The sequence below is a fragment of the Camelus dromedarius genome, chromosome 16, assembly GCF_036321535.1.
Source record: "Camelus dromedarius isolate mCamDro1 chromosome 16, mCamDro1.pat, whole genome shotgun sequence".
In the NCBI taxonomy this organism is placed as follows: domain Eukaryota; kingdom Metazoa; phylum Chordata; class Mammalia; order Artiodactyla; family Camelidae; genus Camelus; species Camelus dromedarius.
In genome coordinates, this window is record NC_087451.1 from 13,071,750 (window position 1) to 13,085,470 (window position 13,721).

Here is a 13,721-nt window from a genome sequence, read left to right on the forward strand (position 1 = left end):
TGAACTGTGTTATGTTCATACTACACTGCAATGTAACAAAATGAGCTGGTGACACACATAATACCTGGATGAATCTCAAAAACATTAAGTTGAGTGAAAGCAGCCAGACACAAAAGAGTATGTACAGAATGATCTCATTTACATGAAGTTCAATACAGACAAAGCTAACTGCTGATGATCAAAGTCAGAGTGGTAATCTCTAGGTCAAAGGTAGTCTTGAACGGAAGAGGCTAACAGAACTTTTTTGGAATAATGGAAACATTCCAATTTTGATCTGAGTGGTGATTGCGTGGGTATAAAAACTGAGCAAGCTGTATGATTAAGATGTGTGCATTTTTGCTATATATAAATTATACCCTAATTTTAAAAACGTCTTCAAAGGTGATCCGAAATACAGATTTATCAATTTTTCAACCTGGAAGGGACTTTTTTGCAAATGACCAACTTCAATTCCCTCTTTTTATAGAAGAAAGCCTTGGGTTTTGAAGCAATTTCTTAAAGAGGTAGTTGCAAGCAGAGCTGAGACAAGAACCAAAGGTCTGTAAGTGACTAGGCACTATTCTTTCCACTGCACCAAGCTTCCAAAACAAAACTTTTCCCGGGAACAATTATTTTCACGTTGATTATTTGCTTTAGTTTTTCGCTGACAGTTTTCAACAATATCCAGGGGAATATCACGAGCTCGGGTTCCGACTAGTTGCCCGGGTGAGGTCCCAGGCTGCTTTTTAATTGCTTGCTGGGCTTATGTATTCAATGGAGAGGGGCTCTTTTGTTTGTTTCTAAGTTTATAGATGGCACCTATAAGCATAAGCCTCTCGGGCTCTTGGACACAATTTAAAATAGTGTGGCACTAACAGTTTGACACTAATGTCACTAAGACAAATGGAATTCCCGGTTCAGACTTAAACAAATTCTAATACTGCCCCCAATATTGTCCCTCTGCCACCACAGTCTCAGGCAACAGACTACATAAACAGTCCAGCCTTGTATTAAAAATGTAGTAATAAAGGTACAAAAAAGGAAAGTTGGGTCTTTTGGCCCAAAAGTCCCATGTAAATACGTGGTACCCTGGTATATCAATAGTACGGAGAATTCCATCAACTGCTTTTGAAAATGCTTAGGAGAGACTTAAAGTCATGTCAAGGACTTTGTGCTTGCAACAGAGAAAGCAAAGGCGAGGTTTTAGTTGACACAAAGATTTATTCAAAGAAGCAATGTGTCATCAGAAAGAAACTTTCCCAACAGCTTCTTCTACTTCTGTTTACAGTTTCTTCATCTTCAAGTGGGGCAATCATTTTTTTCTTAATTGTGCTGAGCTAAAATTTTCCACATTGTTTACTTGAATTTCATCTTCTAACATCCTATAAATATTAGAAAGAAGAATGAGAGGAGCATTTACATCAAAAAGAGAGATGCGGCTGAGCACTTTTCTGATGGGCAAATCAGGTCTTGTCTCTAAAATTCATTTTTGATTCGACACAAACAGTAGATATTCATTAGCTGATAGCTGAAATAATGTACCAACTTCCTCATTTCTAATTAAAAAGCCAATCTTAATATCTTAGTTTGAATGTTTACTGTTTCAGGTATAAATAGTGTCAAAGTAAAATTACTGACCTCCTTTTTCCCCTCTGAGGGACTGTTCACAGGTCAGGACTAAGCCTTCTTTTAATTTCACCCTCATCCATAATCCTCTTACTGATCCCACATAGGCTTTGAATACCCAAGGTACAAGTCTGCCTGGAGTTTTCGTCACCTTATAATCACAAAGAATAGCTGGAACTCTATTAAATGAAAACCAGATCATATATTCAAAGAAATATCTCAATATTTGAAAAGAACTTTATATCTGGGAATTATTTTAGGTAATAATTTGAACACATCCCTGCCAAAAAAGGTGAAACAGACCTTTGCAGGGTAACTTAAATTCTTTTTACTGATGCAGAGAAGAATGGATAAGAAGGAAACATAACTTGCTGAGGGTTTCAGTAAAAGATCAAAACCATGATTACAACGTCATGGCTTCCGACACTCAGTTCCAGGTTTTAAACCATGGAGCTAAGTGGCCTAACCACGGCAGACCAAATGGTGTTTCTTACAAATCTCTTTGCCTCTTACCACCAGCATCTCTTGTGCCTCTGACGGCTTTAAGATACAGTGACTAAGTCTGCCTGCCTGGAATGGCAACTGTGGACACAGTGCAACATAATCCTTAGGAACACGCTTCCCCCAGCGCATCAGAAAAATCTCTGCAAGAAAAAAGCATGCCTCGATAAGAATGACCCTCCGACAGAGATATGACTGCTCGAATAATATCCCTGTTGCCTACCCAGTCGCGCTTCGCTAATAACATTATTTGTTTTTTTAAAGTCTGCTGCACCAAATGCCAAATACATGAAGCAGGCACAAATGATCATTATAAAATCAATCAAATCAAACCAGTGTGGATTTACGTCAAGCAAATAAATTATTTTGTATTCAGAAGAAGTAGGTGCTGAAAGCCTGAATTAATTAATTCCTAGAAATCATTTAGATGACTCTTGAGTCAAAGAACAACGGGGGGTAAGGAGTAGAGCTCAGTGGCAGAGCACGTGCTTGGCATGCATGAAGTCCTGGGTTCAATCCCCAGTGCCTCCGTTAAGGGGGAATGTTTCTTTTAATTAAAAATAAAAATTAATTAAAAATAAATTTTTTAAAAGGAAAGAATAACAACAAATACTAGGTCTGCAGCTTTGTCACCATTTATCGAAATGTTTGAATAAACACTATTACCACGTGCATCATAGTCTGCTCTAAAGGATTTTTACTTATCTGTCACAATATTCCTTCTTCTACTGTCATCTTCCTCAGGAATGAACTTAAATGCTTCTGTCACCACTTCTAATAACATTTTCTCTATAAAAGTTTTACTTTAGTAGAGTTTGACAAAGATGTCTGCTCTCCACACAAGCCAGGCATAAGTTTGTCTTTAAATCTTAGCTGCCTTGAGTTCTTCCTTGGTAAACATCAGTTTCCCTGGTAAAAGTACAAACTAGGACAAACAAACTTAGGAGGAACCAGATCTTTCTAGGCTCTCTGTGTGTATGACTCAAAAGCAATCAGAGTTGTTATTAAGTTATCCAGCAAGTACAGCCTGCAAGTCTCGGAACAAGAACTTCAGTCACCAATGTGGGAAACAAAAGTTTGAACAGTACACTGACAATTATATTTCTATTTTCTCTTCAGGTCATACGCCTTTGTCAAAAGAAGGACACATGTTATAAAAGACAAACAGCAGGAAGAAATTCTCGATACCTAATCGAAAGGAATGTAGAGAGAGAGAAAGAAGAAAAGGTAAGTAATCCGTGCAGTGCTTTTTGTCTAGAAATACTGCGTGTGATTCAGACACTGCTGTTCATCAGCTGGATACAGGAGAAATGGAGGCGTTCCCTCAAATTCCATTTGTTCTGAGTAGCCTGGTCATAAAGGTAAATTCCATAAAGTCCATTTCCAGAATGGTCTTCTCCTTAGTCAAGAAGAGAAGGTCTTACAATTATCTAAACTCAAAATCTTAGGTAGGATAGTGTCTTCTGAATTACCAAAGACCAGATGAAACATGTTATGGGATTAACACCTACTTATAAAGCAGTTATGTATCTGCTGAGTCTAAAACATACATATTTATTTAGAGATAGCAAGAACCTGGTTCATATGTTATCTAATGGCACAGAATCTATACTGTGCCTAAAATCATCAGTTAATAAGTGAAAAACATGTATTTTAGGAAACAAGGTTCTATACAAAGGAGTGAAGCACAGATATACTAGATGACCAAGAAACTGTGAGGGAAAAAAAAATCTCCTAGCAGGAGTAGCACAGTGCTCTGCTGACCTCTTGTAGTTTCAACAGACTCACGCTGCCAGATTCGTACACAGGGATCTAAACACACACGCAGACCCAAGGCTTCCATAATAATTTCACTCCGAAAATTGCCACAACCATCAAAAGATTTAATTCATATCACATTAAAATGTTCAAATTCTTTTCCTTTGAAAAGTAATTATATCAAAAATAACTTTAACACCACTAGTTTAGACAGAGTAAGAGGTGTCACTGAAACAGAGGGAGAGCTATAAAATATGCCATAGGAATGATTGAAAAGACAGCATGTTCATGGTCTAAACTGCTTGAAGGTAAGACAAAGCAATGAACCCTGGTAAGAGGAGGCGCCACCCTGGTCATATCCCTCTAAGCAAAGGCAATCAGAATTCCAGATTAGCATCTTCATAACATGCAGCTGACTCGAATGCATGGGTCATAATCAGAGACGCACTTCCCAGTTCAGGAGAGATTATAAAAATTCATTAGGCTCTTTTTAATAGAAGAACCTAAAGCAGAATTTTCCCATAAACTTCCTTTCATCAAGAACTCAAGCCATTGAACCTCTACCTTGTTAAATCAACATAAGTCCATGACAACAGAGATCCTATTAGAGAAAGTAGATGAAGGTTCCCCAACAAAGCATTATTCACCCAGTTTAAAAATGTGGTTCAACAAAAGGGGTCCAGATGATCTGAGAGGTAGAGACCAATTCATAGACGTCTAACTCCTCATCGAGGGGGGTTCTTGAGATCAGAGAAAGCAGCACACACATCTCACCGCCCTGGCTGTCTTTTGGCAAGGAACTGTGGCTGTCTGGAATGAAAACAGGTCTAGAAAAATTATAGAGCTTAGTCACCAAGAAGCCCTTCTCCACTCAAAAGTTAGGTGTTATCAGGCCGAGGCTCGGAGTTGTGGAATCACATCCTAGAAACTCCTACAATGAGTCTCTGATGGAAACAGAAGTAAATCAAAGGCAAAGATCTAATTCCTTACTCAAACATCAGCTGAAAACTCTTCTGGCAACAGAGTTAAACAAAATTATGGTTGCACTATTTCACTGAAGTTCCTCTCTGTGGCTTGAGATAACTTTACAAAGAGCTAAGACTAAATAGTGCTAATGATAAACATGGATATTAGCTCAGACTACTGCATGGAATATGGCAAATTTAATAAAACATGTGGTAACTGATTTAGTGACATGCGTTTCACTTGACCAGTAGCTAGTCGCTTGACTCTAAAGCATTAATAATATTGCAGTTTAACAATGTTAAAAAAAAAAAAACAAAAAACCAACAAAGCCTACTATTGATCTTGAATAAAATGCTTCAGGTTAAAATACACCATTTCCAGGATTCCCCAGATGTAAATGATAATTCCAGATGAGTAGGATCTATTAGCATTCTCAGGTTAAAAGTATCAAAAAGATGTATTGTTTAAGTCACCTGTCTCAGTATCTCATTCAGTGCAATGCTGCAGACTTCACACATTCTGTGCTTATTTCCAGGGGACAACCCTGGCTGCCAAGCTAAAGCGGAGGCACAAGTATGAGTCCTCTAAAGCAAGAGTTTATGTTAAAAATGAAAGGGCAGCCCTGGATGTGGACAGGTACAATCTACTGACAAAGAGTTCAGAAAGCCAAGAAAACGTACAAACCCCATTAGCCTTCAAACTTCAAAATATATCCAGAGACAGAATCAGAAACAGAAGCTTTGGTCTTTTAAAAGTGACCTTCACAAATCAGTTTGGTGTTTGTTTCCATTTTCTTTCACAGTTTAAGCCTCAATCAAATCAGCAGTCTAGAGGGATTTTGAAATTGCTATAGATTAAAATCCTCTCTGACTCAACTGTTTGACTAATGCCTAGTGTTTAATAATTCTACTTGTAAGAGACTTTTTTTGATGAAACCCTGCTGTACGCGAGCTTCAGATGCTCCACAGCTGCACCGCATATAAAGCATCACTTATTTTCTTGTTTTCTTTATCACTGCATTTAGAGATGAGACAACGTATCATTACAGACAGTTCTATTATTTGGCAGACCTGGCAGAAAACAGTTTTATAATACTAATGTAGCAACTATCACCTACAAAGGCAAAGGTCTACTTCCCAGTACCGATGATACACATTCGTGGCTTGGTTCCAAGGATAGGAAGTTAATAACTGTGATAGATAGACTAGAGTTAAGTTAATGAATTTCTAAACTTTATGCTTTCAATAATAAAACCATTTAAGCTATAGCATTTGGACTCTCTGCTTCTACAGATCAGGCACTTTGATACTCAACAGGTTGAGTAAATTGAATCCATATATTGTATTTACGTTCTCTGTCAAGGTTGCTTCTCCACATTTGAGAGATCAAAGGCAAAACAGTCATCAACCCTGTAGCCTTCAATACTGTGTTCATTACATTTAATCAAGTGCCAACTCCTCCGCATCATTCACCAACCATAACAATATTTAAATGCGTGGCATTGTTTAGCAGCAAACGTAGGCACACATTGTTGTCTCACACACACACGTGCACTCATCCACACACACATCCCCCCACAGCCCCGAAAAGAGAAAGAGGAAGGCAAGAAAAAAATAGCATTCTCTACACTGTGCAAGAAAAATTTAAAAATGCACAGAACTACCCAGTAAACATTCTGGAGGTAGTTTTCTACCTGAGGCAGCATCAATCACGGTGGAAATTCCCCTTCGGTCAGAGACTGGACGGGATGACCCTGGCATGCTGACTGGGTCAGAGCGGACCGGCTGGATCCTGCAATGCAATTTAATTTAATTCACATATGTTCCTGGCATCTAAACTGTCGCTTGCTACAACAGATCTTAAATCAGGAATGCTGGAATTACCCAATCCATTAAAGAACCATTCATTCTAAAACAAGGCAAACGGGGGAGCTGCAGTCCCTGATTCATGCACGAGGCTAAAGCACGACGTTCTCTACACTCTGGGCTCCTTCTTTTCTTTGTATGTTTTTTAATGGATTGTAAGCAAGGGGTTGAAAAACTGACATTAACTTAAAGAGATAAATTAAGTGAAATGGGAGAGGAAACAAAACACTACACTGAATCCTTTGGCATTTGCAGGGGACAGATATGCAGAGTTTCGACAATCTTTAAATTCATGAACAGAACCATATCCAGTAATGCTTTCCCTAAAAGACAGCAATACTAGATACAAAATTTTGAGTCACTCCCTTAAAATTACTTAATGAAAGTTACTTTATATGTGAAAATAAGAACAGGATAACGAAATGGTGCTGGGATTCGGCTGCCAGGGATTTAGCTAGGATCACTGCTGTCCAAATGAGTTCCCTGCAAAAAAGTTCCCAATTAGCATGTAAGAATCAATCAGAGTCTCAGCAAAACTGCAATTCACGACATACAATTTCAAGTTGCTTGAGAATGGTAAACCTATAAATGCCCAGAGTATATATATATATATATATATCTCCAGCTGTATTAGATTAATACTCACCACATAAAAATACCTGTATGGCTAAAAGATCTGAGAGACTCAGGCAACTTGGAGGGATAATGATTTGTTATAACATAAGCGTGCATTTTTGTCATTCATTCATTCAATAAGTATTTGCTGAATACTAATCATGTGTCAGTTATTCTAGGAACAAGCAGAAACAAAACACGAAATACAAACTCTATGTGGAGATATATGGTATGGACATTCTGAACTGATGCAAAAGAAAACTGACATGTGAAAATGAACGAAATAGGTAACAGAAGGTCAGAATGAGGAAATGGGGGGATGAATGCACGGTACATAGCAAATCAAGAAGATCCTGTGGAGCTGTAGCAGAAACTAGACATGTATACAATAACAGGATATATAAAAAATCCCAAAGATCAAGAAGTGCCCTTTAAACACAGAACTGGAACAAGAGAACCCTTAGATTTGTAACCAAGCATGAGAAATGCAGGGCGTCTTAAGGAGCACAATTTGGCTTAAGCATTGAGCTCCTAGTGGATATTGTTGGAAGATAAGAAGTTGGTAACCACCATAGGATAGATCACAGAAGCCTGACAGGCCAAGTATGGACCACAGGAAAAGAAGTTATCGAAAAAAAGTTATCGAAAGTGCAGTACAAGTATGTGTATACATTGTGTCAAAGAAAGAAATCGGAGGGAGGTGAAAAATGATGCATATGCTCTAGAACCGGAAGTTGGAGACACTGCTATACACAGATCCTGATCACTGCAATGGCGAAGATGTGGTCTACCTCCCAACATTGGTTCTGCCGGGTTTTCCTACTCCAGCCATGGTAATTCCATCATCTCCCATCACAGCGGAGATTAATCAGTTCTGGGATGGGCAGGCCTAAGCAGATTTAGGCCAATGAGAAAAGAGGAACGATTTTCTGGGTCTTAAGAGAAACAAGAAGCTAACCTTTTAGATGTGGTCAGTTCGTGTACTATAAAGCTCCCTCCCAGTCTAAACAACTTAGCTGGGCTGATAAATTTCCTTTTATTAATTCAATTTATAGTATTAGAGTTTCCAAATCATCCAGAGTTTTGGGTGGGTTGTGGATGAGGCTATAGATGAAGGAAGACTGGCCATGAATTGATGTGTTGAAGACACAGAGTTTGTTCTATTATTCGCTTTAACTTTGTATGTGTTTAGCTATGTTTGAAATTTTTCCATAATAGAAAACAAGACAAAAATAAAAACAAACTGGTAGGGGTGATGGAAATGTTCTAGAATTAGAGGGGATGTTGCCCAACATAGCGAATACACTAAAACCTCTTAACTGTATAGTGAATTTTATGTTATGTAAATTATGTATCAATAAAAATAAAATAGAAAGTGTGAGATCTAATGTATAACATGGTGACTATGGGTGAGAACACTTTACTGTACAATTAAAATTTGCTAAAAGAGTAGAAATTAAATGTTCTCACCAAAAGAAAAAAATCACAACACACATATATAAAAAATATGTCAGCTGATGGATATGTTAATTAACTCGATGGAAAACTATAATTAAAAAAAAAATGAATGAAATAAAATCAAACTGATTTCTCAGGAGTTAAACTTGAATGGAAAACTAGATCTTATATCTCAGTTTTCTTTTACATTATTTGTTACTCAGGTCTAATAATCAGTATTTCTTTGGCCTTTTTTACATGCTAAATCCCTAGTCTAGAGTATTAAGGAGCTGCTTTGAGGATAGCCACGCCTGATTTCCTTATGGATATGACAATCAACAATACGCCTGGCTGCTCCCCACTTTTGCTAGGGTACCAGAAGGCAGACCATCACAGCACCACATAATTCTTAGTGATACAGGATACAGGACAAGGTACCAGGTGTAAAGGGTCAGCTGAGCCAAGAAAATCTAAACAAGGCTTCACAATTTAAAGAAGAAAGTAAGGCCAACTGTCATAGTGCCACCGCACATAAGCCTAAAGAAATATCGAAGAACCAGAGGTGAGAACCTGGGATAAAGCGACAGTGAACAGGAATGAGGAGAGTATAAATAGTGGGATTTGTAACTGGATGCTGGGCAGGAAATGGTAATAAACAGGACACATAATGGAAATGATGTGAGTCAAATCTGAATTTTCCATCAAAACTGTGTTCTAATGGGGCTAAGGTCTTAGTCAAGGGCCTATATGCTCAAAATCTTAAATATAAACTACAAATGCAATCAAAAGAAATTTCTAAACCTCAGCCTAATATAAAGGTTCCTAAAGTTTATATGTGTCCACCAAACAGGACAATATTCTAAACAAACATAAACAATTTAAAATCATTTAGATAAATACTGGGAGCTCTTTAGTATAAGAAAAAGCAAAGTCTCTGAGGAAAATTCTGGAAGGATTTCAGGAATGCAGCTCTATCTGAAGAAGCAAGTAAGAGAGTTCTTATATGAAGAACTATGTCTGAAGTAAGGGCTAAGTAAGAAGCTAAAGGAAGTGAAAAACAAGAACAGAGCTGCAAATGCAGGAGCTGGAGATGTCCCCCCTAAAAAAGGGACAGGGTCTTAGAGCAGTGGGTGACAGTCATCAGAAAAAAAGGAGAGGGGGGAAAATCTTGTAAATAGTTTAGTAAAGGGAATAAACATAGTTTTATGAGTCGTTTATTTTAAATGCCTTATTATTAACATTTAAGTAACAGAATGACCAATAAACACAGACGAGTATATATTGAATCACTAAGCTGAGGATTGATTCTAGAAAGCTGAAGAAAATACACTGGACAAATAAAAAGCAAAAAGTTGCAGAAGAAATAAAATACAAACCAACCTAAACAAAAAATTAAAATTCTTAATAAGGTACTACAGGAGGTATGTTTCATTATATGAGTTGTTCTTAAAAAAAGAAACATTGGGGCAAAACCCACCTCAGCAACAGCTTTTGTTTTATTATAAAGATTTGTTATTAGTGTTGACAAAGAGGTAGAATAAAAACTTATTTCCGACATATGACTGGGACACATTTTTCCACAATTTTTAAAAAAGAGATGCAAGAAAAAAGTCCGAGGGCTATCGTAGATTCAAATAAAGATACACTGTGGAACTTTTTTTGAAAGAAAACAAGGAAAGGGAAATTACACAATGCATTAGACTGAGCCCTTCCTTGTCTGTTCCCTAACATGTCAAGTCTGGGTGTAACAAACTAAACTTTGCAGTTTAGCAAACCTGAGACTACAAAAGTCAAAAAAGTTCTCTATTACATTTTTTAAAAACTAATAATAAAAAGCATTTGTAAACCTTGTATTATGATTCTTACAAGTCAGGATTAGAGAATATACATGATGGAATAGACAGACAGACAGACAGAAGCTCATTACAAACGGACATATTAATCTGGTCAAATCACTTTCTATTTCTTATTTCTTACCTGAGACTGTTGAGATCAAGATCATCCGTATCAAAATCTGAAAGGGGTTGTGGAGCATCACTTGGACCATGAGACTGCAGCACAGATGAACTGGATGATATGACTGTGGTTTGGCCTGAGGGATGGATGGTTTTGAACTGGAACTGTGGACCCATCCATAGACGTCTGTGGGGTCCGGTGTGCGTTACAATTTCTACCTGGAACAGATTAGGAATCAGGACTTAAATGTATTACAACCGCCCTTTGAGAGCCTTTCATGATTCTCCCATCCCATCTCTGAACACTCACATTCTCCAAGAAGCCCATCTTAACCAAGTGGGAGAGGGACAGGGCACCCACAATCAAATGGAAATGAGAATGACAGCCAACAGAGACACTCACTACATCCCTCCACTGGTTTTCACCAAACCAAACCAAAAATTCACTTTGTGTGTACACACACACACACACAAAATCACATGACAATAAAAGGAACAATTGCCTGCCTCATTTAACTGGTGTCAGCTCCCTAGGGACTACCTTTTCGATTCATTCTAGACAGTACTTACCACTTTGTGGACATGTACTGAACACTAAACCTATCAATCCACAGATTAAAAGTAATTCCTTTACTGAGGACCAAGCTCATGACAAACGTGAAGTTGTTCTTGAACTATCCAAGGAAAAGAAAAGGTCTGAAATAATTTTCAACACCCAAAGCCAGTTTCTTTCCACTTTTAAATATTACAACATTTACTATAGTGTCCTCAAAATCCCAAATTCACTTTTAAATGAAGACAGTAGTACGTATTTTCTCTCAAACTAGATTTACTTTCAAAATACTATTACTTAATTACAGTATTTTCTCAACTACCGTGAACATTGACATAGGGATTTTAAATGCTGCAAAACAGTAATATCAAAATGTGGTACGAATTTCATGCTCCATGGAGGGGGAAGGGAATGTTGCCAATATTATATTGAACATTTTAAAGAGGAAGCAGAGAGTAGGACCCTGGGTAAAACCTGAAAATAAACATATTATGTGATTTTACAAATGAGCAACTTGCATAAGAGACTAAATAGGCAAACCTTTGGTGAAACAGTATTTCACAGTGTCTTGTAATTGCTACATCCACTTTATGGAATTGACTTCCCACGTGCCTTATTTTTGCCCTGAGTTCTTTTATATTTAATTACATTTCTCTGATTGCGGTGATTAATTCTTAACAAAACATAACTGAAAAGGTTCATGGAGTGCAGCTCTGTGTTTGTAAGTCCTAAAGGGCAAAAGCATCATGGTCTTGGAACAATATTCACATTCCCACTAATCACGGGGAGAAAACTACTCAGATTTAGGACAGTGATTTCTCATTCAAGTAGTTGTATTCAGCAATGTAAATGAGGCCACAGATAAAGCATTCTGTGTATTTTAAGCTCAAAACCATCAGTGTCACAGAGCCGAGAGGTAAACAGATGCACTTGCAATTTCACCGAGGCGATGGCCAGATGTTCCTGCTCACTCCCCTGTTGTATGCGGTACAAACATATTGTATATACTTTCGCACTGACAGCACACATTACCCCTTTTTCTAACTGAAAAGTTGAAGTGAAGGACAGTGGTTTCTTTGCCAGTTTTTTTTTTTTTAACTTTATCGTGGTATCTATCCTCAAGAAAGGTTGTACCTCTATATGCATCCAGCATCCTTCAAGGAGCTGCCTGTATTTTCACTGAGATGAAACAATCTGATTCCTCAGTTTCCAGATTCCCTGTGGTTTTCAGGCTCCCCTCCCTGAGAAAGCAACGAAGCTGTACACAGCTTGCACCGAGGCACCTGTCTGATGAAAAGCTGCAGGATTGGTAATCTGAGACAGGTCATTAACTTCACCCAGTGATGTCATGACATGAGACAGACATAACAGCATTTGTAATGAAGTCACTTGTAATCTCAGCATTCTGAAATCTCCCCAAGTATCTTTTATTTCAAAGCCCTGGAGTTGAAGACAGCCTCACCTGGTAAGGGGAGGCAGGGTCAGCTGAAGCTGTTACAGGACTGGGTGGAGACCCCTGGAAGCGTCATTGCAGAAGTTTAGGGGAGGAAAGCCAGGCAGGCACAGCCAGGACTTGTGCAGAACTTCCCCAATCAAAGTATGGGCCCAATCTTCAGGAAATGTTGGCTCCACAAAACAAATCCCAAAGGTTGTTGAATGGCTTGACTGTTTGAAAAAGGCCAATTTTTATTTTAATCCAAACAGTTCATCTGAAATCCAAGGTCTCAGGGGATATAAATGGACTGTTTGAAAAAAATGCATATTTTACGCTCTTTGTGTAAAAGCTAATGTACACACATATATAGACATCTGTGTGTGCATAAAGTCTACATACACATATCCCTGCAGCAGTATTGATGAGAAATTCTTAATATGGAAAGACAACTGATTAATTCTTAGTGATCCTAAAAAGATCCCAATTCTGCCATTTTCTCCAATTCAAGAATAAAAACAGACAATGGATTTCTGTTTTCTTGCACATTATTTAATAGACCAAAAGTTTCTGACTTTTACCTGAGACAGCCATTCTTCATCCTCCTGTCCACTGTGGTCAGATGCTAAACTGTCATAGGACCCATGCCGAGTAATGGGCCCAGGGCTTCCAGGGGGAACCACTGCGGGAGAAAGGAAACATATTTAAACAACTAGAATCCATGCAGTGAGATAGATGAAGGTGGGCATAACCATCCTGGACACTGTGGTAATTTAAAAGATAAAATATGACATTTAATGCACAAAAATAATTCAAATAATTAATGAACAGGAAACACTGAATTTCTTAGGAATAAGAAAAATCTCCAATTAAGATTACACTTTAAAAAACACCTGAGGGAATTCAGTCATGATATATATCACTGTCTGAAAGAAACAACCAACTGCATCTTAACAGCACAAGTACTTTATGGGGCAGTGACAATTTCATTACCTGTGCACCAGTGTAACTCCTAGCCTTCAAGATTGAGGACA

The 13,721-nt window shown here is 37.9% G+C and overlaps 1 protein-coding gene across 14 annotated transcripts in view; it reads right to left on the reverse strand.

Moving 5' to 3' along the window:
* Nucleotides 1-13,721, reverse strand: part of BCAS3 (BCAS3 microtubule associated cell migration factor) — a 482,840-nt gene that overhangs the window by 236,141 nt on the left and 232,978 nt on the right. For 13 of the 14 annotated variants that reach the window (XM_031467999.2, XM_031467998.2, XM_031467997.2 and 10 more), the window contains 3 exons: nt 13,269-13,369; nt 10,725-10,921; nt 6,524-6,621 (listed from right to left, as the gene is read on the reverse strand). In XM_031467999.2, the coding sequence (XP_031323859.1) occupies nt 6,524-6,621; nt 10,725-10,921; nt 13,269-13,369 (396 nt within the window). Of the gene's footprint in view, nt 1-1,180; nt 1,362-6,523; nt 6,622-10,724; nt 10,922-13,268; nt 13,370-13,721 lie in introns of those variants that run through there. The other variant, XM_031468008.2, reaches the window with a different exon arrangement.